At 53.3% G+C, this 23,119-nt stretch overlaps 1 protein-coding gene across 2 annotated transcripts; it reads left to right on the top strand.

The window, feature by feature from the left end:
* Nucleotides 1-43: 43 nt before the first annotated feature.
* Nucleotides 44-16,161, top strand: LOC102450134 (intelectin-1a-like). 2 transcript variants are annotated; one of them, XM_089772544.1, is made up of 9 exons: nt 44-180; nt 4,225-4,336; nt 5,694-5,757; nt 6,933-7,082; nt 9,344-9,591; nt 9,940-10,098; nt 10,842-10,962; nt 14,199-14,302; nt 15,903-16,161. In XM_089772544.1, the coding sequence occupies exons 3-9, from the start codon at nt 5,700-5,702 to the stop codon at nt 16,053-16,055; spliced, it is 993 nt and encodes a 330-aa protein (XP_089628670.1). In that variant the 5' UTR covers nt 44-180; nt 4,225-4,336; nt 5,694-5,699; the 3' UTR covers nt 16,056-16,161. The 2 variants fall into 2 exon arrangements, with proteins under 2 accessions (XP_089628670.1, XP_089628669.1); XM_089772543.1 differs by lacking the exon at nt 4,225-4,336 and having other exon boundaries at nt 46-180.
* The last annotated feature ends 6,958 nt before the right edge of the window (nt 16,162-23,119 follow it).

The raw sequence follows: 23,119 nt of genomic DNA, 5'->3' as shown, positions 1-23,119 counted from the left end.
CCAGCCCCTGGGCGGAGTGCTGGGACTGTTCCGGTGTTTGCTTTGATTGATTGGTTCCCTTCCCTTTAAAAGGTTCACGTTGGGTTTGGCCCGTCAGAGGAACAGTCTCGCTGGTCAGAAGCGTTGGCTGGTGAACTCTGCCGTTAGACGCCGCGGTGACACGGGACATAGGGACCCCAGGTGAGTCCCGACCCTTCCCCTCCCTTAGGACGTTACTCTGTGATGTCACGTAGCAGTGGGCATGTTTCAAACAGGGGAGTCGCCACAGGTGGGCCTCGGTTGTCCAACGTTGTATCCAAACTCACCTCTGGGAGTGTATCTCCCTCCACTCAGTGAGCCAGCCTGGGAAAGGCTCTGGGGTATCAAGGCTTACCCCACTCGGCTCCGGCGCTCTGGCTGGGGTGGGGCCACGGTTTACTCTCCTCTGCCCTGGCACTCCAGTGATGTAGGTAGTGATCCCCGCACTTCCCCTCTCTGGACCAGATCGCAGTGCAGCCTGGAGCCAGCGGAAACATTCCTGCTCAGGGCACCAAGACCCTGCAGCCCTTGCGCTCAGTGGGGGTTTGCAAGAGGTGGCAGGGACTGGCCGTGCAGAGCAGTTTTCCTCTTCAGAGACCACTGAAAGCCCCTTGGTGGTTCAGCAATGGCTTGCGGGGTGGGAAGCTCTGGGGAGACAGGCTGGGAGTGGAGCACTGGGGACTATGGTGCCTGTACAGGGTCCCGGGTGGAATGCAAGTAGCATCATGAGCACACACCTTTGGTCTGACCCGGTGTGGCCATTCTGATGTTCTTATGTTTTGCTGATGGAGAAACTGAGGCGGAAAGAGCCTGATCTAAAGCTCTTTGGAGTCAGTGGACTCCAAAGAATCTGCTACCCACTGGCTACCCCCACATTGTCCAAGGTGCCTTGATGTTAGCTGCAGCCACTGGCCTTCCTGAGTCCTGCACACTGATCCTCCAGCTGAATTTCATCCTGGGCTCTGGGAAGGGAAGGGAGGGGAGATTTTCCGGGAAACTCACTGGACAATGGGAGTTGGGAACCTCAGTGCCACTTGTGCCTCTGTAATTCTCTGCCAGGACGATCAGCTGGACCCTGGCAAGCTTTTCTCTGCCAGAAGCTGTTGGGCACGGGCCTAAGCAGCAGCAGGGCGCTTGCAGAGAGCTGAGGTATCATATCGCTCCTGCCACAGGGAGGGGTCCATTTGCAAAATGGGTACAATGCACTCTCCACACTCAGAGGTGAAAACTGTAGATTAGGCAAAGAGCCAGCACAGCCCTGGGAGCAGGAGGATTGAGGAGGAGCCCTGCCACTTCCTGGCCTGGCTATTAACCCATGATCCACTGTTTTTCTTATTGCAAAGTCAGCAATGAAGCAACTTGCTCTCCTGCTGCTCCTCTTCCCCTTGACCAGGGCATCCCAGAAAGAAACACACAGCCCGAAAGAGCTGACAGTCTCAGTACCAAATGTTGGTGAGACACTTTTAAAGGGGCTTCATTGGCATAGAGTTGGGCCCCCAAATTCAGTCTGAAAATCTTGATCCACCAAGACACCTACATAACATGCGTTACCAGATTTTCAAAAGCGCTGAGGGTATGTCTACACTACCCCGCTAGTTTGAACTAGCGGGGTAATGTAGGCATGCCACACTTGCAAATGAAGTGGAACGAGGTGTACCGGTAATTCGGAATAGGAATCCTAGTCCGAACTACCTAGTTTGAGCCCCGTGTAGCCGCGCTGCACGGGGTTCGAACCAGCGGGGATTTAAAAATGGCGGCTCCCCGCTTATGCAAATGAAGCCCGGGAAATTCAAATCCCGGGCTTCATTTGCAAGTGCGGCATGCCTACATTACCCTCCTAGTTCGAACTAGGAGAGTAGTGTAGACATATCCTGAGTCTCCACCCTCTCCCACTCGAGCCAGGCCTGCCAGCTGGTCCCTGTCTCATGCTCTCAAGTCCATAAAGCTCTTCTGCTGCAGAGGCCAGGGTGTGAAACAGGCTTTAAAGGTGCATTTTTCTCTCTCCTCCTTATGACACCCTTTTAGATACCTGAAAACGGCTATCATGTCCCCCTTCAATCTTCTCTTTTCTAAACTAAACAAACCCAATTATTTCAGCCTTCCTTCATAGCTCATGTTCTCTAGACCTTTAATCATTCTCGTTGCTCTTCTCTGGACCCTCTCCAATTTCTCTACATCTTTCTTGAAATGCGGTGCCCAGAACTGGACACAATACTCCAACTGAGGCCTAACCAGCACAGAGTAGAGCGGAAGAATGACTTCTCGTGTCTTGCTCACAACACACCTGTTCATGCATCCCAGAATCATGTTTGCTATTTTTTTCAACAGCATCACACTGTTGATTCATATTTAGCTTGTGGTCCACTACGAGCGCGAGATCCCTTTCTGCCGTACTCCTTCCTAGACAGTTGCTTCCTAGACGAAGCACCATGATGGCAACATGGCTACAGCTGTCATGATTCGGCACGAGGGGCGGCATGTCAGCTGGGGCAGGAGGCCTCTTGCTGCGATGTGAGACCCTCCACTAGCCCCCTGGAAGTTCAGCCCTTGGGAAGCTGGCAGAGCCCCTCCCGCTCTGCTCCCCTGCACACAGGCAGGAGCTAAAGAGCCCAGCAGCTCAGCGCGGCTTCACTTTCCCCTCCTGTCCTATGAGCAACAGTAACAAATAGAGGGGGAATAATCACTTTCCTCAATCTGCCGGCAATGCTTGGCAACAAGGGCACATTGCGGACTCGTATCCTGCTTCTTTTCTACTGTCATCCCCAGGTCCTTTTCTGCAGATCTGCCACTTAGTCAGTCGTCCCTCAGCCTGTAGCAGCGCGTGGGAATCTTCCATCCCAAGTGTAGCACTCTGCACTTGTCCTTGTTGAACCTCCTCAGAGCTTGTCTTGGCCCAGTCCTCCAATTTTCGGTCATTAGACCCCCTGTACCTACCCCCCAGCTTAGTATCATATGTGAACATGTTGGCTGTGTTTACACTGGGCCACTTATTCCGGAAAATCAGCCGCTTTTCCGGAATAAGCTGCAAGCTGACTACACTGGCCCTTGAATTTCCGGAAAAGCAACGATGCTCTACTGTACAAAATCAGCCGCTTTTCCTGAAAAACTATTCTGCTCCCGCTCGGGCATAAGTCCTTATTGCGGAACACTGTTCTGGAAAAGGGCCAGTGTAGACAGCCCAGTAGTCTTTTCCGGAAAAGCGCGTCTACACTGGCAGAGAGTCAGAGATAGAGGCATGACTGGTGCCTGGTGGTTTGGGGCCTGGACTCCCATGCCCAGGGATAGTACAAGAAGACAATGGCCACTCCAGTTGCCCAGACATTTGGCACCTAGCAATTAACAACCATGGAGGAGCTAGCTTCTGCAGGAAGCCAGTCAGGTGTCACCAGCTGGAGAACAAAGGGCTAAGGTGGCAGGTCAGGTGACAATGTTTTCATGGGAACAGAAACAAAAGATGGAAGGGGCCCCATGTGACATGAAGGGAGGGCTGCTGGCTGCAGGAGATGCCCCTGGCCTGGGACACATGAGGAATCAGAGATCTCCATGCTCTGGGCTGACCAAGACGGACCGTGCTGCAACTGTCTATTCTCTGGGGTAACCAAGGACTGGCCACACTGTGTTCCTGGCATCTAATGAGCCCTGCTGCCTGCACCTTGCCAGCTGGGAGTCACGGCCCACGCAGAAGGTGGGGGCTTTGCTCCCATGGGGAGCTCAGTCTCTTTCCAGTGCCCAGCGCAGGTGGCCTTGCTGCAGAACGCTCACAGGGTGAAGCCGGGGTGCTGATGGCTCTGAGATTTGGCCTAAGGTGGGAGTGAAGCCAAGTGGTTTTCAATTAAACTAAACAGCGAAATTCCTGCTTTCACATTATAGCAGCGTAGGATCTAAGGAGCTTCAGCTTCCTTGCTGGCTTCTTCAGGACCATTCAACTCCACCACCTAAGTCAACACTGAGCTGCAAACAGCTTGCAAACAGTCTGTGATAATGCAGTAATGTCTGGCCTGCCATATGTTATTGCGTCAACACGGAGTTTCCAGCTGGACTGGCAGAGGTGGGTCAATAATTTGAGGTACCTGGAACATGAACTAGATTTGACCCTGTTTATTGTTTTCACTGGAAACCTCCCAGCGCCTGGGCTGGTTGTCTGGAGAGTTCTGGTGTTTGTAAGTTGTGTTTGCATTGATTGGGTGGCTCCCCTCCCTTTAAAAGGTTGGATGTGCACGTGGCGCATCAGAGGAACAGTCCGTCTCTCTAGTGAGACGCTTCTGCTGCTGAACTCTGCCGTTAGATGCTGCGGTGACACGGGAACTAGGGACCCCAGGTGAGTCCTGACCCTTCCCCTCCCTTGGGACATTACTCTGTGTAGCCACAGTGGTGATAGGTCGACACGACAAACAGTAGCTTTAACAAGCCCAAGACGTTGTTGGTTTCTCTATGTCTGTCAAAGGAGGACAATGCTTTGTAAAGCGCTTCCGCCCGTCTGGCTGCCCAGCAGCTCGGCACACTGAGGTGAGATCCCAAAGGGAGTGGCTCAGCTGAAAGCAGGAATTTTCCTATTTATGTTTCATTTAAACAGTATCTCTGCCCAGTAGCCCTGGAACAGTCCCTGGGAGGACCCTTCAGTGCCCCAGATGTGTGTTAGGGTCACACTCACTAGGGGAAGACACGTGGCTTCCCCACCACCTCAAGCCAAACCTCAGAGCCTTCAGCAGCCCGGCTTTGGCTTGCAGCGAGGCCACCTGCACTGGACAACGGAGAGAGAGCTGAATTTCCGCGTGGGCCGTGATGCCCAGCCAGTGTGGTGCCGGCAGCAGGGTTCTTTAGCTGCCAGGTGGCACTCAATGGACTTGTCCTCAGAGCACCCCGGTGAAGCAGAGTTGGTTCTCACCCCTGTTGGACAGCTGGGGAGCTGAGCCCAGAGAGCGCACATCACCTGCCCAGTGAGTCCTTGGCAGAGGGGTCGGGGGTGTTGAAGGCAGCTCTGCGGAATCAGAGGCTCAACCACAAGAGCTCTTTGACTTGCCTTTAGCCCTGGGTAGCTGTGCTGCAGGGTCCGTGGGCTGGGCGCAGGAAGCTGTGCCCGGGCAGCGTGCAGGCAGATACCTCAGCATGAGTGAAATGTGCTGTCGGTTCTGCCACAGAGCCAGAAGAGAGACACCTAGAAAAGTCTGAGAAGGGCTGGTGGGTACTGATCCCCTCTATCCTCTGCTCTGGACCTGATCCCAGCATCGATTGGAGCCAGGGGAGGCAATCCATTGACTTGAATGGGCTTTAGGTGAGGCCCACTCTGCCTCCGTTTCCCCACCTGTAAAATGGGTATAATGAGACCCGTGCACCCTACAGGGCTGCTGTGAGGATCAGTTCCCAAAGGAGATGCCGGGGGAGGGCTTTATATTTGGACTTCCCCTGTGACCCCTACCGGCATCATGATCCCCTATACTCCCTTCTCTGCCTACCGAAGCTGAGCCACACTTCATAAGAGAGCGGCCCCCTCCCCACTCAGGAAAACCCCCACTGAACTCTAGGGCTGCCTGGTATTAATGCCCATGGGCAGGTTAGGCAGAGAGCCAGGGCAGCCCTGGGATCAGGAGATTTGAGGCGGAGACTCCATCCCCCAACATTAACTAGTTCATGTCCAACTATTAAGCAGCTGATTCACTATTTTCTCTGTTTCAAAGGCAACAATGAAGCAACTCGCTGTCCTCTTGCTCCTCTTCCCCCTGACCAGGGCAGCCCCTTGCGGTAAGTGGCTGTTTCGTTTTCCTCATCTGGGAAATAATTCACCCCAACACTGACCCTGCCTCTTGGGTCAGGGCCGTGATACGCACGGAGAAGGGCCGGGCCAGGGAAGGCTCTGCTGATACACAAGGGAGGCAATAAAGATCCCAACAGGCAGGCAAGCTCCTTCCACCCCTAGCTCACAAGGAACCTGCTCCAGTGAATTTCTTCTGTCCATGTTCTGGAGCCAAAATTTGCAAATTCAGGGGCATGAAGGTATTACTTGTGTTCCTCGGTGCTAAGGTAGAGCCTCGGTGAGCCAGTCCTGGGCTGGGCCCCTATGGTGCCAGGCACTGTACGAATCCAGAACAGAGAGCCTCAGTCCAGAAGAACTCACAATCTAAGTAGAAAAACTTCCCTTCTGAAGCCAAGAGTTTCAAAAGTACGAGTGATTTTGGGGGCCAGTTTTGAAACACCGCAAGGGACTGCAGCTGTTTTGAGATGTGCAGCCAAAATCAGTCTGAAAAATCTTCATTCCAAATGACACTTCAACACACACACTGATTTTTCAAAGCCCTGAGCCTCCAGCCCCTCCCACACAAGCCAGGTCTGCAACCTAGCCCCTCTCTAGAAGGAGTAGAGGTGAGAATGGTGGGGCAGAGGATCTGAGCAGATGTGGGGCTGAGGGCTGAATAGGGGCAGGACAGATGTGCAACTGGGGGCAGGGTTGGATAGGGAGTAGGCACAGCACTGGACTAAACTAATTTGGAGATTGGGAGACAAACAGAATTGATGCAACAGGCAGATGTGGGGCAGATGTCACGTGGGAACTGGGAAGACAGGTTTGATTTGGGGGTCAGGGAGTAGTGTGAATTGCTGGGCAGATGGGGGCAGGCTGAGAACTCCTGTAGCAAGGGATGAATCTCCTCTTCCATGATACATGTGGGAGCGTAGGAAGCACTAATTGTCACACAACCCTAGGGAGGAGCAGCGGGAAGCCAGCTCACAAAAGACAAACTGAAAAACACAAGCTGGTCTTTCAAGAACAAAACCAACTCAAGTTTATGAGGCAAAAGTCCTGATTTGGGGAGCCCTCGCCCATGATTTTGCTCTCGTGGGCTGGCGATGCTGCAGAAGGGTGGGCGCTGCCGTTCTGGCCAGCGAAAGATCCTAACTAACCCCGAGTAATCCCTGTGCAGCTGAGGGCAACTGTGACCCTGACCTGAAACTCGCCATCCGCCAGCTGCTGGACAACTGGGAAGACTCGTCTTGCTCTCAGGGTGACCAGAGCTCCCAGGGCCTGCCCCGGAGCTGCAAGGAAATTAAATCCACCCAGAAGGGAGCTGGAGGTGAGTGTGCGTGTGGGGGGAGGGGAGGCATCCCAGGACCTGCCAGAAGCTGCTTTGCTTCTACTGGGGGCCTGCTGCAGAGGCAGTGTAAAGGCCACAGCTGGGTGCAGTCAGTTCAGAGGCACCTGGGCATGTGTGGGCAGGGCACAAGGCGCCTGCCTGCCCATCAGCACAGCTGGGAGTCGCATCCCCAGAGCTGGCTGTGCCAACCTGCGGCGGGGACCCAGCACTGTGAGACACTGAGCTCAGCCCCCGGCTCCAGCCCGCAGTTCTAGTTGATAAATGGGTGCTCCCTTGGGCCCCCTCCCTGCCCCTTGGGGTGGCCCTCCTTGCACCCCCTCCCCGCAGGCACCTGTCGCCTGTGCCTCTTTGTATGGCTCAACAGCCCTTTGCAGGGAACCCAGCTACTGCTCCATTTCCTGCTGCAAGGGGGGGGGGGGGGGGGGGGGGCTGTCAGACCGTCTTCACCCCAGTGGTGATTTTTACAATGTAAAGAAGCTCTTCCTGCAGATGAATCACTCATTGAATTTGGCCAGAGCTGATCTGAGGCCTCGGCCCCTTTCCTTTATCCAGAGAAAGCCTGTTTGGCAACTCCCCTCCCATCCTGGTTAAATGCAGCCTGGCTGGAACCGTGTCAGTCCGGGCTTCATGCAGAACGGTGGAGGAGGCAATGTCTATTGTTGGGCCCATGTCTGTTGGTGAGCGGGACAAGCTTTCGAGCCAGGCTTTCCCAGAATAGCTCTGTGAGGCCTGACCGTTGCTCTTTCCCTCCCCAGCCCACGTGGGGCCAATAAAAGATCTCCCCGCAGCCCCTTGTCTAGCTGGTGTGAACACGTTTTACTCATAATTCGAACACCTTTGGGGTGAGCGTACACCCCGTCCCCAGGACATACCACCCCTTAGCTATAGACCATGACGACTGGGGGGGGGGGGGGGAGCACACAGCTGCCCGCTGAACCTCACTGCCAGGCACCAGGGAACCCCATGCCTGGTTGTGCTGAGTGTCACACCAGTTCCTTCTGAGCACATCTAGGGGCTGGGTCCAGCAGGGCTGGGACTGACAATGAGCGGGGGGGCCCTTTGGCTGGGGCAAGCGGGGGGCATGCTGTGCACTAAGCCATGTGCAGGGGGCCCCTCCCTGCGGCAGGAGCGACACAAGACCTCAGCTCTGGGCCAGCGCCCTGCTGCTTAGGCCAGGCAGCTGCTGGCAGAGAAAAGCACATGGGGGCGCCTGCTGCCTCGTTGGGCTCTGGCTGATCTACCCAGCAGAGAATTTGAGAGGCACACGTGCCACAGAGGTGCCCAAATCCCATTGCCAGAGCATGTCTCTGAAGATCTCCCCTCCCCCCTCCCGCTTCCCTGCCCCACAGACCCTGGCTTGAGTCTCAGCTGGAGGGATGGGGGCAGGACTCAGACAGGGAGGCCAGAGGCTGCTCTTGGGGCTGAGCCCCTCAGCACCTGTGCTTGTTCAGGCCAGGAGGGTGCTCAGCACCTTTGACAATGAGGTGTAGCCAGTGGGTGGCAGATTCTGTCCCTGGCTCTGTCCCACCCATCGTGCGGCCCCCCAGACCGAGTCAGCGCAGGCTGTGGCCCAGAGAGGGACACAGGGCGGGGACACAGGCGGCAGGAGGGGCAGGGGGATCCAAACAAGCCCTGGGGCCTTTCCATGGTACAAATTGCCCCCTGGCCTGATTCTCGGTTGCACTTAGGCCTGGTCTGCGCATGGCGACTGTCCCGGTGTCACTGGGCGGGGTCGGGGAAGGTTTCCTTGCCGCACTGATACCAATCCAGCCCCAGTGTGATCCCAGCTACACTGGGACAAAGGTGCCTGAGACAGGGGCAGCCTCGACCCCTTCCCCTTGTGGCAATGGCCATCCCAGTACACGGCCCATTCAAACCAGTCTCAGCTGCGTTTGCACTGGGGGGCTGTGGTGCTTTAACAGCCCCGGTATCATTAAGGTGCCACAGATTGTGTGTGGAAAGGCTCAGGCCCTGACGCCCCGTCCTGGGGGAGTCCCTGTGATTACACTGGCTCTCTGCTGCCAAGGGGGCTTCAGTGTCCTTGGGACTCTGGCTGCTCGGCCCCCGGGTGCAGGGTCCCGTCCTGCTCCAGCCACTCCGGGTTGTGCCCTGCTGCAGCCACTAGAAGCTCCTTCCCGGGGCCTGTATCCCGTTTAGTGGCTGGCTCTGAGAGGGCCCTTCCCCCTTCCCTGGCCCTGGCTGACCAGCCCGGTTCTCCCGCCTTCCCCCCCCACCCACAGATGGGATTTACACCCTGCGCACCAAGGATGGCGAGACCTACCAGACCTTCTGCGACATGACCACCAATGGGGGCGGCTGGACCCTGGTGGCCAGCGTGCACGAGAACAACATCTACGGGAAGTGCACGGAGGGCGACCGCTGGTCCAGCCAGCAGGGGAGCAACGCCAACTACCCCGAGGGAGACGGCAACTGGGCCAATTACAACACCTTCGGCTCCGCGGTGGGCGCCACCAGCGACGACTACAAGGTGGGGTCCCCATCCCCATGGTCAATGGGAAGTGAGGGACACTGGAATGGGGGGTTAGCTGAGAGGAGGGCCCAGTGACACAGGTTCTAGCATAGGGCTTGGCAGCCCTGGGATCCAGTCTTCCCTACCCTGCCACAGGCCCACTATGTGACCTAGGGCATGTCACCTAGTCACTATGCTTCAGTTCCCCCATGCAGTGGGAATGGTGCTTCTCTGCCTTGAAGGGTGGTTGTCAGGATTAGTACGCCACAATTGGTGAGGTGCCCTGATGCCCTGGTGATGGGGATGGTGGACGGATAAGTGCCCAGGATGTGGCTGAGAAGTTTCAGCTGGGTTCTTGCTTCTCAGAACCCAGGTTATTATGATCTGCAAGCCCAGGACCTGTCTGTGTGGCACGTGAGCAACAATACACCCCTGAAGGAATGGAAGACCAGGTCCATCCTGCGGTACCACACCGAAACAGGCTTCCTGTCTGCAGAAGAAGGGAACCTCTTCAAACTCTACCAGGTGAGGGTGCCCAGCTGGGGGCTTTGGAGTGGCAGGCATGGGAGGGACTGGGTGGCTCTGCTGGTCCCAATATAGATTGCGGAGCTGGACCAGGTAAATTATCCACATGCTACAAGTGCTCCAGGCTGGGAGCTCCAGGGGCTGATAATGGGACAAGGAGCCTTCCCCTCAATGTCACCTGTTAGAATCTGACCATCTGGTGTGAGGTGAGCTGGCCAATATCAGCCACTTGCTGGTGTTAACATCTCAAACTAGGGACCCGAGGGGCTGAACCGGCCACAGAGACTGACGCTGCCCCAGGCCCTGGAGCTTGTGGGGGAGGTTACTGGGCACAGGTTCCTGCATGTGCCAGTCCCTAGCAGATCTCACAGAGACCATGGTGCTAGATGCTGCACAGACCCAGAAAAGAACAGTCGTCCCTGCCTCAAATAATCTGGGATAAAACCAGCCCAAGCAGCACCTCGACCTGCCAGATTCCCCTGCTCACTGCTGGGATCACTCCTGTGCCCTGGGGCTGGTCCTTGGGGGACTAGCTGAACAAATCACCCAGCGCATTGTTTCTCAAATTGTGGTCCCAACTCTCCAGGGGGGTCACAAGTAACTTAGAAGGGGGTCACGGTATTACAAAGTTTGAGAACTCCGACCCATCGAGCTCATGTCATGGAAGGCTGCCCTGTCTGTGCTGGAGCTGCCCTGGCAGGGATGGAAGCTGGCACTGGGTGCTCACTCTGCTTGTCTTCTAGAAATACCCAGTGAAATACGGCGCCGGCGTCTGCAAAACCAACAATGGCCCCGTCGTGCCCATTGTCTATGACTATGGTGATGCTGAGCGAACCGCCAATTATTACCCTCCAAACAGCCAAAGTAAGTCTGGGAGTGAGCATGCGTGTTTTGTCTCTTTGGCCACACGGATCTTCTCTGCCCAGCCTTAAGTTCTTAGAGTATTTCCTGGAGGCTTCTCTTTCACACTTTCCCACCCCTCCCGCCAGGACTGCTTTCCCCAGCACTCTACAGCTATGTCTACACTAACAAGTTTTGTTGAGAAAACTTTTGTCAACACCCAAAAGTTGACAAAGCAAAACTCACCAGCTGGGTTCCCACTTGCTCTCTCTGTTGGCAGATCATGTCCAGATTTGGGGCACCATCATCAGTAGTGTGAGCAATGCATTGTGGGTATGTATGCCACAGGGCTGTAGTGGGGGAAGGCAGAGCTGATCCCTGTACATCTTGCAATTCCCTCTGAATTCTCCTGCAGTCTCCTCAGCTGAGGGCGGCACCATGAGTAATTCTGGGAGTTCTCCAGGCTGAGGAATGTCAAAGCAATACCGCAGCCTGCTCCCCGTCCCCTGCAGCAGCCGTCTGCCTGCCGCTGTGTTCCAGTGCAGGGCAGAACAGGAGCACGCCAACGATTTTCTCTTTGTTCCCCAAAAGAAGCAGCTCACTCAGCATTGAAAAGGGAAGGATCATGCCTGCAGGGCAGCAGAGATCAAACACTGAGCAGAGCCATCAGGGCAGGCCTTGTGGAATACTAGCAGAAGCCAGTTCTGGGGGGGGGGGGGGGAGGGGGGAAGAAACAGCAGTGTCTGCACTGGCTCTTGATTGACAATAAAGGGGGGGGGCATTTCCTGTGGGGGGGAAGCTTTTTGTCACCAAAACTGGGCATTTTTTCTGACAAGTCTCACTGCAGTATGTGCACTCTTGGGGTATGTCTACACTACCCCCCTAGTTCGAACTAGGGGGGGTAATGTAGTCATACAGAGTTGCAAATGAAGCCTGGGATTTGAATTTCCCGGGCTTCATTTGCATAAAGCCATCCGGCGCCATTTTTAAATGCTAGCTAGTTAGGAAGCCTAATCCGAACTAGCTAGTCTGTGCGGCGTGTAGCTGCGCGGCATGGGGTCCGAACTAGCCGGCATTTAAAAATGGCGCTGGCCGGCTTTATGCAAATGAAGCCCGGGAAATTCAAATCCCGGGCTTCATTTGCAACTCCGTATGACTACATTACCCCCCCTAGTTCGAACTAGGGGGGTAGTGTAGACATACCCTCACTGTTTTGGCACCACATGGCAGGATTTGTCCACAAAACTTGATAGCGTAAGCATAGCCTCAAAACTCCAGGAGGCTTGAAAACATTTTCCAGAGCTATGTTCTGGACAGCTCCTTGAGAATTTATGCCCTGGGCCTGTTCTTTCAGTCTACTTTAGGGTTGTAATAGTGACTGTAGGCGATTAATCAGTTAACACTGACCCTCCCCCGCAAGGTCCGGGACCTACCCCTGCTGTGGCTCTGCATTTAAAGTGAGTTAGGAGCTGGGCAGGCAGGCAGCCCGGCTCAGTTCTGGTTCATGCTGGGTCCAGGAACTCAGACACACACCTCCCCAGACAGGGGCTGCTGCCACCCCACCCTGCTGCCTCTTTATCAGAGGCAGCAGCACAGGGTGACAAGCAGTCAGTCCGCAGAGGAGCTGTTTTTTAAACTAGCTCCCCTCACAGACTAGCTCCTGCCTGGCACTCCGCGCTGCTGCTGGTCCCACCCCCAGGGACTATAGAATAGTCAACTAAAATTCATGACGTTACTTGACTATTCAATTAACCGATATTTAAGGTCCCTGGTCTACATGAATTTCCTTTTAGAGCAGTGATACTCAGACCTCAGTGCTCCAGAAGTCAAATTAGCAACCAGCTTTAACGGCGCGTTGGGGTTTTCCCGTCTTCTGCACCCCCGAAATGGCATGGACAGACTCCACCAGCCAGTAGAATAGAGGGAGTTTATTGCTTATCCAGGATACAGCACAGCAGAGATGTAATCTGGTAACAGGCCAGGCCTAGGATGCCTCAGCCCCCCTTGATATGGGGGAGTCTGGGATCCTAAATCCCAGCCTGTTGCCTAGACTGCTTCCTCCATGATACCAGACAGAGACTAACCTTCTTCCAGCCCTGCCCCCCAGCCAGGGGCGGCATTCCACCTTCCTTTGTTTCTCTCCCTGGGGGGTAGCTGGTCAGACAGGTTTGGAGCCCCCTTTGCATAATGACTCACCCCCTGCCCTGCTGGGTCGTGCTACAGACAGCAGAGGTCGCCCACAGCCCCAGCAAGGTACCCCACACTACATCACACCAGCATTACCCAAAAGAGCCATCAGTGTGTGAATTCATGGTTTTATTTACTATAGGACTACAGGAGGCCCCTGCTTTGCGACGGCCCGATTTACGACTCCCTGCACTTACGACCTTTTCCGTAAGTGTGGAAGGGGCCAAAACCCCCCCGACTTACATCCTCATCCCTGCATTTATGACAGTGTACAACACCTGTCATAAATGCGGACTCGAGTTACAACTCCCCTGATTTGCGATGCTATCCCTGGAACTGATACTGTTGCAAGTCAGGGGCAGCCTGTAGCCATATTTTAACCACATGGGGGGGAAATATTTTGTTTCCCTCTCTGTGTCTCTCTCTCTAAATCTCTCAATAAATAAATCAATAACTTAGTGCAAGTTGATAACTTGTGAATAACATAGTAAGAGCATCCTGATTGCTTAATAACTTAGCTTGGTTATTTATAAAACGATGCAGTGTTTTCATATCATGTGGTGCAAAGAGTGGCAGGAGACACATGAAAGAGATGCTTGTGGCTGGCAGGCCACAGTCTGAGTATCTCTGATTTCGGGTATGTCTACACTTGCACCCTATTTCGAAATAGGGATGCAAAAGTAGGCATTCTAAATAGTAAATGAAGCCAGGATTTAAATATCCCACACTTCATTAGCATAACTGCATCTGGCCGCTATTTCGAAATCACGTGATTTCAAAACAAAACACCCTGTGTAACCGCGCTATTTCAAGAAAAAACCCTTCTCTTGACATAACTGTTATTCCTCATACAATGAGGTTTACTCTTAGGATTTTAAAGCTGCCATGGAAGTGACAGAGCTGTGAACTGCCCAGCTGACACTGGCCATTCCTGATAATTAGGGGTGGGGTTCATTATCCTTATGCCTGGGTCATTCCCAGTTCAAAGGCACCACCTAGAATCACAGCTCTGTCTTTTCTCTCCACCTCGCCATGACAAACAACCATCCTGACCTCTCCTTTTCTGTCACCAGCTGAATTCGTCGCGGGCTACGTCCAGTTCCGTGTATTTAATTATGAGAAGGCGGCCATGGCTCTGTGTTCGGGGGTTAAAGTCACTGGCTGCAACACTGAAACGGTGAGTATCTGGCCGGCGTGGGGTTAGCTGTGGAGCAAGGGCCAGCTGATCAACTTTGGGGCTGCTGAGTGTCACTGTCACAGCCGGCTGCACAAGGACACTTAGCTCTGCACTGGTGCAGGGTGGGATCAGTTTGTGCTCCTGATGCCAGCGGGGAGAGTTGTGCCCTTGGGGGCAACTATCCCCCAGGACAGGCCAAGGGGCAGATGTTACATCTCCTTTGGGGGCCACGGTGGGAGGGTGAAATTGTCAGCTCCTTGGGGTAAAGGCCATTGTGATGGACCCACCCCCCATGGTTTATGAAATGGACTCATGGACATGAATATACATAACTCAAAGGTGGTTTGAGCGAATTATTTCATGTAACCCATCGATATTTGTGTCATGATCTGCTGGTTCTGTTGATCTTACTCTGTTGTATAAATCATTTGTGTGTGTAAAATTAGACACATGGAGCGGGGCATACTTTGTGAGTTTCAAATGTGTGAATGGGAGACATGGAGGGTGTTACCTGAAATGTCTAGATGAGCCACTGTTAAACAATCTTTTGTCCTTAAGTCTGAGCAGTGGTTGCTAGGGAGGGGCCTCAACTCCTGAAGAAAAGGAATAGGAAAGGAGAGACCTGGGTCTTTTGGCTGGGGTGCACCTGAAGGAAGGAGCCTGAGACCCCAGGGTGGGGAAGACAGCCCTGGTTTAGAGTGGCAGATGGAAAAGAGGTTTTAGGGTGAGTTTGCACTGAGGTTTCAGTGGAGAATTAGCTGAGTGGTTTTGTTTCTTTTGATTATTTGTAACCTACTTTGCTCTGCTACTTTCTCTTATTACTACTTAAATCCTGCTGCTTCAACTTAATAAAACCATTTTTATTTTCTATCAAACCCAGTGTAAGCGATTGCTACCTGGGGGGGCAACCAGTGTGCACATTCCCCCTTTCATTGCTAAAGGGGGCTTACCTAATTCTTTGGGGTTTGATCCCATCTGGGGAGTGCTCTCTCAGGAGGCTGGGCTCTAAAGTGCACTCTCCTTGGACCTGGAGTGGTTCAGTTTCAGTATTGCTTCCTGGTGGGGATAGGGACCTCAGCCTGGGGCCTTGGCTGGGGGAGACCAGCGGAGCTGGCCCAGCAGGATCGGGCAGTGAGGAGACCCAGAGAGCAGAAAAGCAAGTGGCAGTGGCCATGTCAGCACCCCGGGAGGCACCGCCGAGGGGCTGTCTGTGACCACACCCCGTCACAGCCATATTTCTGTTCTGTGTCTGTACAGCACCTGGCACCAGAGGGTCTGTCCAATGCAAAGGGGATGGCAAACACTGATATCTGCAGGCCTTCTGCACCCGTATAAGGGACTGTGCCTGAGCCAGAGCAATGGAGCTTCTTCTCACAAGAGTTAGGAAGGGATTTAAACTCTCATGCTTCAGGGCACTAGCTGAGCTCTGACTGTGGAGGGTCAGGAAGTAACTTTCTCTGTGGACAGATTCTTTGCCAACTGGCTATTGCAGGGTTTCTTGCACTTTCCTCTGAAGTAGCTGGCAACGGTCTAGAGACAGGAGAGCAGCTAGATGGGTCCCTGTTCTGCTCCTCTGGCAATTCCTCTGTTCTCTCCCCAGTACTGCATAGGTGGAGGAGGGTTCTTCCCAGAAGGGAACCCAGCTCAGTGCGGAGATTTCACTGCCTTTGCTTGGGATGGCTACGGAACCCATCGGGGCTGGAGCGTATCCAAGGAGATGCTTGAATCCGCAGTGCTGCTCTTCTACCGCTGAGTCTGGAAAGGCCGACGTGCCGCAGTAAAGAACACTGCTCCCTTCCAGCCCGGCCTGCTCCCTGGGAGGAGAAATATCTGTGATGCAAATAAATAAAGTGAAGTGGGCTGGGGTGTTGGTGTGATTTGTTTGCCTTATGACCCAGAGAGGTCTCAGAGAGTCTTAGCACCAGTCAGGATCAGGCATGTCTCTCATTCTGAACAGCTAGCCCTTAGGAAGCACGCTGGCGCCCTAGATCTCAAAGCACTTTGCCAAAGCAGGCGGCACTGTGAGGCCCATGTTACAGACGCGGAGAGTAAGACCCAGGGAGGTAATGAAGTCATCACGGCTCATGAGTGAGCTGCACCCCTGACCTCCTCAGATCCCTGTGAGGGATCCCCACCCATGTGTCAGGCCTTCGGATGTCAATTTTCTCTGACCTGGATTCTGCAGCTATTCTAAACACCAAAGTTCATTCAGCAGTGACAACCTGTTCCCCTGATCCCTCACATGGGTTATTGAGAAGATGAAAAAGAAATCTCACAGCCCACTTACTGCATCCCAGTGCTCTGGCTCCCAATCAGCATGTATGTACAGTATAGTGAGAAATTACTTAACGATATGCCAGGCAGTTCCTACTATATACTATAGTTCCTACTATAACTGGCTAGGGAGCGCTCATGATGCCAGTCTTTCTGGGGGTGTCACTCACAAACACAGCACAAGTTGGGAAATACAGATAAGACTATAACAATGGCCATACTGGGTGGAGTAGACTGTGGCAGTTCTCTTTTTCCCTAGGTCTCAGAGAGAGGTCACATGTTCTCCATATGTCACCAGGATTGTGGCCTATGGGTGTGGGAATTAGCAGAGTAGGCACAGTGTCCTGACCTTTGTTACAGGGATAACGACCAAGGGCAGGACATCTTGGGTGCCTTGACAAGTGCAGTCTATCCCACAGTCCCTCAGGCAGCTGAGCGCTGTTGGGCAGTCTGTCACACGGCCCCTCAGGCCTGGGAGCGCTGTTGGGCAGTCTGTCACACGGCCCCTCAGGCCTGGGAGCGCTGTTGGGCAGTCTGTCACACGGCCCCTCAGGCCTGGGAGCGCTGTTGGGCAGTCTGTCACACGGCCCCTCAGGCCTGGGAGCGCTGTTGGGCAGTCTGTCACACTGTGCCTCAGACAAGGGAGCGCTGTTGGGCAGTCTGTCACACGGCCCCTCAGACAGGGGAGCACTGACAGGTAGTCTGTTGTGCCACCGCTAGGACCTTGGTGGTGAAGGCCATAGACCAAACAGTTCATGGTGTCATCCTGTGCCCCCAAAGCAGGCCACAGGGCAGACAAATAGCAGTCAAGTCAAGCTGGCCAAAAAGAATGACGATTCCCACATGAGGAATAGTGATAGAGATGCAGCCGTGTTAGTCTGGTCTAGCTGAAACAAAAGACAGAACTATGTAGCACTTTAAAGACTAACAAGAACATGTACATCTTCTTTGTGATGATCCTGCTTGCTCTCGTGGTGGGGAGTTTAATACTCAGGTACACCAAACCATGGAAAGGGGACAAGTGGAGCGACCCCTACCCTTTGGCTATGTCTACACTATGGCTGTGTCTAGACTGCATCCCTTTTCCGTAAAAGGGATGCACATTAGACATATCGCAATTGCAAATGAAGCAGGGATTTAAATCCCCCCCACTTCATTAGCATAAAAATGGCTGCCGATTTTTTCTGGCTCGGAAAATGAGGGATCTTTCGGAAAAGGCTTTATTTTCCAAAAGATCCGCGTCTAGACTGGCGCTTTTTTCCGGCAAAACTCCGAGCCGGAAAAAAGCGGCAGACATTTTTATGCTAATGAAGCGGGGGGGATTTAAATCCCCACTTCATTTGCAATTGCGATATGTCTAATTTGCATCCCTTTTACGGAAAAGGGATGCAGTCTAGACACAGCCTACAAGTTTTTGCGGCAGAGAGTATGCTAATGACAGACTCATTAGCATGAGTCGCGATGTCATTAGCATATTTTCTGCCAATGCTTTTTGTGCAAGGGGTTTTTGAGCAAAAAGAAGCAGTATAGCCGCTTCCGTTTTGCGCAAAAAGGAAACGTCCACACTACTTGTTTTTGTGCAACAACCCCTTGCACAAAAACAGCTCGAATAGATTATGGAAATGAAGCATGACAAAATGCTAATCAGTGCTTCATTTGCATACTCTCTGCTGGCAAAAGCCGATAGTGTAGACAAACCCTCTGTATATTAAGAACAGAGTGCCTGTTATCTGAGCAGGACAGGGACACTGTTGTGAGGACATGCGCAGCTACTGGCATCTGCCTCCTTTGCAGGAAGAGCCCTTCTCCTCGGCCCAATCAAACTCTACCCGGAGGGGCCCTCAGCCAATCCTGGATCACTCTGTGCCAGTCGTTAAGTTGCCATCTACCTCATCCTCCTCAAAAGGGCACAGGGATAGATTGTTGGAAGGTCCTAAGTGTGTCCCAGAATCCTTTGCTCAATGCAAGGGAGCATGGGGTGCAGGTGGGTGCTGCAAGTTTTTAATTATTATGACATTGGACATCGTATAAGATTGTAGCTAACTGGATAGGGAGATCAAGGTGTGCAGTGCCCACAGCTCAGCAGTGACTGGACTCTTGGATAGGGTGAATCATGGCACAGAGAAGGGGGACTGGTTGGGTGCACAAGGGGAGGGCACCTTTTGCCGCCACCTAGAATTCAGGGCGTTGGTGCTGTGACCTAGCATCAGTGTGTGGAGATGTTTCTTGCAATATAACAAGGAATGAATGACAGGCGGGTGAGCCAATCATATCATTTAATTTTACTCTCCACATCTGTGAGTCTATCTCTAGGCATACGTGGGTTTCCCAATCTCAGGGCAGCTAGTCAGTTCTGGGAGAAGGGAAAACTCTTTGTGGGACTGCCCTTGAGAAGGGCTGAGCACATTCATCCCCGGGACCAAGAGCGTCTGTACGACACGGAGAGCCAAGTGGTGTTCCCTGCACTGGGTAAACTGTTCTGCATTTGAATACATCTATGGCCACGTAGCACCCACAGTTGTCGCTCTGCTGTGTCGCTACTCAGAACTTCCTGGGGTCAATGGAGGTGGAGCTCAGATCCTCCTATTCCAAAAGCATAGACTTCTGAGGCGTAGCTGGAAGAGACTTGTTAGCAATATAGGGTATGTCTACACTACAGAGTTTTTTTTCCGAAAAAAAACTTGAGTTACGGCGTTCTTTTGAAAGAAAATCGAAAGAACAGAGGGATTTTTCCAACATTGGTAAACCTCTTTCTGCGAGGAAGAAGCCTTTTTGCGAAAGAGCTTTTTAAGAAAAAGGCATGTGTGGATGGGGAAAAGGGAGTTCTTTCGAAAGAAGAGGACAGAGGAAAAAGCACAGGTGTCCCAGTGGCCACTCCATCCATAGTAATCACAGCTTAAAGGCAAGATAGCATCCATTCAGCGTGGACGCTATCTTTTGAAAAAGCAGTTGGCTTTTTTGATGCGCTTTTGCAGTGTGGATGCTCTCTTTCGGAAGAAATTTTTCTGGAAGATCTCTTCTGGAAAAGCTTCTTCCGAAAGAAGCCTGCAGTCTAGACATAGCATAATGTGTGATTTACTCTTCAGTAATTTTGATTCCATCCAGCAGAGGGCAGTGCTGTACACACCCACACTAACCTGTTAATTCACTACTGAACTTAGCTACAATGCTCCCAGGGGGGTAGCCGAGTTAGTCTGTACAGAAAAAAACAACAAATGGTCTGGTAGCACTTTATAGACTAACAAAACATGTCGATGGTTGTGACGATGCGTTGGGGTTTTCCCATCTCCTGCACCCCCGAAATGGCACGAACAGACTCCACCAGCCAGTAGAATGGGGGGAGTTTATTGCTTCTCCAGGATACAGCACAGCACAGATGTAATCCAGTTACAGGAACTGGGGCTAGGAGGCCTCAGTGCCCCCCCTTGAAATGGGGGGTGGCTGGGCCCCTAAATCCCAGCACCTTCCCCAGCTCCTTCCCCCCTGCTTCCCAGACAGAAACTAACTAACTCTCCTCCAGCCCTGCCCCCCCAGCCAGGGGCGGCATTCCACCTTCCTTTGTTTCTCTCCCTGGGGGGTAGCTGGTCAGACAGGTTTGGAGCCCCCTTTGCATAATGACTCACCCCCTGCCCTGCTGGGTCGTGCTACAGACAGCAGAGGTCGCCCACAGCCCCAGCAAGTTACCCCCCACTACATCACAATGGTATCATGAGCTTTCGTGGGCACAACCCACTTCTTCAGATGACCAGAGTTTTGAGTTTAGGATGTGCAGACCCAAAATAAATAGGAGAGAAGGGGTGGGGGAAGGAAAAAAAGGAGGGGAGTGGGAAACAGGGAGCAGAGGGTATAAATAGAAAATCAGGAAGGCAGAGGGAATCAGTAAGTATCTGAAGATTGGGTAGTTAAAATGAAGCAGATAAGAATCAAAGTCAATTGATAGTATCCTTCCGGACACAGGAATCTACGCAAAGAGCTGTTTGCACCTTCATTGAACGTTAGGTTGGTAGTGTCCCAACCATCCTTCATCACAATTGAGTCCATTAGCATGAGAATTGAATTTGAGGATGAACTCAAATTCCAATGCTTCTCCATGGATCTGGCTAGTAGAACTGGTTTGTGACAAGACAGCCATCTTTTAAACGGAGATCTTCAACTGGCGGACAGCAGAGAGACTTGAAGCCAGAAGGTGGCACAGGGATAATCGTTCCATCAAGAAGCCAGCACACTGAAGGAATATCTGTCTTTGTTTGAGCTGGAATTCAAACCATTAAATGTTGCACAAGAGGATTGCTTAAGTTATAACACAACATCCTAAAATCATTTCCTCCTAGCTGGGAGCCGACAGGGTTACAACTGAAAAGGAAGTACATGGGTCAGGTGGTAGAGAGAAAGAGAGAGCAAGAGAGAGCTTGGAGCATTGGGTTTGGTGTAAGACCTCAGACTTGAATGATAGGGACCAAAGTCAGGTCCTGTACAAAAGCAGGTGCTTACATGTTCACTATCTGACACATGACTTTGGCAAAAGTGCTGCAACTGTGGCTCAGATACAGGCAGTCGGGGGAAACGCCATCTACTGGGCATGTGGGGACACGCTTCAGATTAGCCACCCTGATCTAGCACCAGATAAGAGGAGCTGACAAAGCGAGGGATGGAACTATTTTGCCCAAGACACCTGGAGCACAATATCAGCCGAGGTAACAAGCAGAGGTCATGAATGACATGCTGTGGTATGCAAGTTGTTTGTCTCCAGCTGTAAATGTCGGAGTATCTTGCCTAAACCCTTTGCGTGGCTGTGACAGATCCCCAGGTACAACCTGGAACGGCGAGCTGTGCCCCCGTAACTCACTAATCTGGGTTGTCTCTCACAAAGCCTTACCGGGAACAAGCTGCAAACCCCGCCAGATGCTGTTACCAGAGCCCTGCAGCCACATTGCTCCCAGAACCACTCACAAATCACTTGGGGTACGTCTGCACAACAGCACTATTTCGGAACTAGCCAATTAGCACGTCATAAGATGGGATTTTTCAGGTCTGTCCTCCATGTCGGTCGTCTCTCCTGAGCCTGTGGTCTCTCTCTCTCTCTCCCCTCCTCCTCCCACTGCCTCTCCCCCCCTCTCTCTCAGCTCTCCTCCACCTCCTGCCTCTCTCTGTCTCTCTCTTTCTCTTCTCCTCCCCCTCCTGCCTCTCACTTGGGGGACTGCGGAGCCTAAATGGCCATTTGGGCTCCGCGCTCCCGGTGCTGCATGGGGAGCGTGGAGCCCAAACGGTCACTTGCGCTACTTGCCCCCACGCGGCGGCCTGGTTGAGTGGCGCAGAAGTCAGCCGAGCACCACTGCAGGAGGTGAAGGGGGGCGGGGCGGTGACGTTCATGGCCAGGGGGCGGGGCTTGGAGCCACTGCCATGCCGCATGTCACCGCCCCACCTCCGCTTTGCCTCCCGCCGTGGCGCTCAGCTGACCTCTACTGCTCAGCCAGGCTGCCGCGGGGGAGCAAGCAGCTGTTTGGGCTCCCCCCCGGTGGCCCGGCTGAGCGGTGCAGAAGTCAGCTGAGCGCCACGGCAGGAGGTAATAGCGCTGCCCAGAGGGAACAGCCAGCGTTTCAGCGTTACAGAGTCACAGACATTGGGATACTATATATATTACTAGCCAATTAGCCCGTCATAAGACGGGATTTCCGGGTCTCTCCTCGACGTCCTATTCCCTTTCTATCTCGCCCTTCTCTCTTGATCCTCCAGTCTCTGGCTCTGTCTTTCTCTCTCTCTCCTCCTCCACCTGCCTCCGGCCCCCCAGCTCTCCTCCTCCTCCTGCGTCTCTCTCCATCTCTCTCTTTCGTTTCTCCCCCTCCTGCCTCTCATTCTGTCTCTGCTCTTCTCCGCCTCCTTTCTGTTTCCTCCGCTCTCCTCTGTCTCCGTCGGGGATGCACGCTCATCCACGCCCTGCCCCCTGGCCATGTACGTCACCGCCCTGCCCCCCTTCCTCTCCAGCCGTGGCGCTTGGCTGATTTCTGCGCCGTTTGGGCCCCGCGCTCCCCATGGAGCATGGGCCTCCCAGAGGGAACCATCAGCATTTCAGCAACAGCACCACCCAAAGGGAACAGCCAGCATTTCAGCGTTACAGAGTCACAGACATGGAGCTACTATATATATGATAACTGGTGTTATTTCAAAATAACATTGTGCATGTCTACACAGCACTGTACCCCAACATTGGTCTGTCAGGGCACCTCCTCCATCCATCCCCCACTGCACCCCAATATTGGCTTGTTGGGGAACTTCCCCCATGAGTTACTCCACGCACCCTGACACTGGTCTGTTGGGCACCTCCCCATCCGCCACCACACTGGACCCCAACACTGGTATGTCAGGGCACCTCCCCCATCCTCCACCCCATCACACCCCAACACTGCCCTGTCAGGCAGCTTCCCCATCCACCACCCCACTGAACCCCAACACTGGCCTGTCAGGCAGCTTCCCCATCCACCCCCCCACTGCACCCCAACACTGGCCTGTCAGGCAGCTTCCCCATCCACCACTGCACTGCACCCC

This window comes from Pelodiscus sinensis, chromosome 22, assembly GCF_052426305.1.
Source record: "Pelodiscus sinensis isolate ZL-2025 chromosome 22, ASM5242630v1, whole genome shotgun sequence".
In the NCBI taxonomy this organism is placed as follows: Eukaryota; Metazoa; Chordata; order Testudines; family Trionychidae; genus Pelodiscus; species Pelodiscus sinensis.
Note: the sequence above shows the minus strand (reverse complement) of the source record. Positions and strands in the feature narration are given on the sequence as shown.

Coding starts and splice junctions, on each gene's coding strand:
- LOC102450134 (XM_089772544.1), top strand. CDS start 5,700: ATGAAGCAACTCGCTGTCCTCTTGCTCCTCTTCCCCCTGACCAGGGCA. Junction 5,758..6,932: donor GACCAGGGCAGCCCCTTGCG/GTAAGTGGCTGT, acceptor ATCCCTGTGCAG/CTGAGGGCAACTGTGACCCT. Junction 9,592..9,939: donor CCACCAGCGACGACTACAAG/GTGGGGTCCCCA, acceptor CTTGCTTCTCAG/AACCCAGGTTATTATGATCT.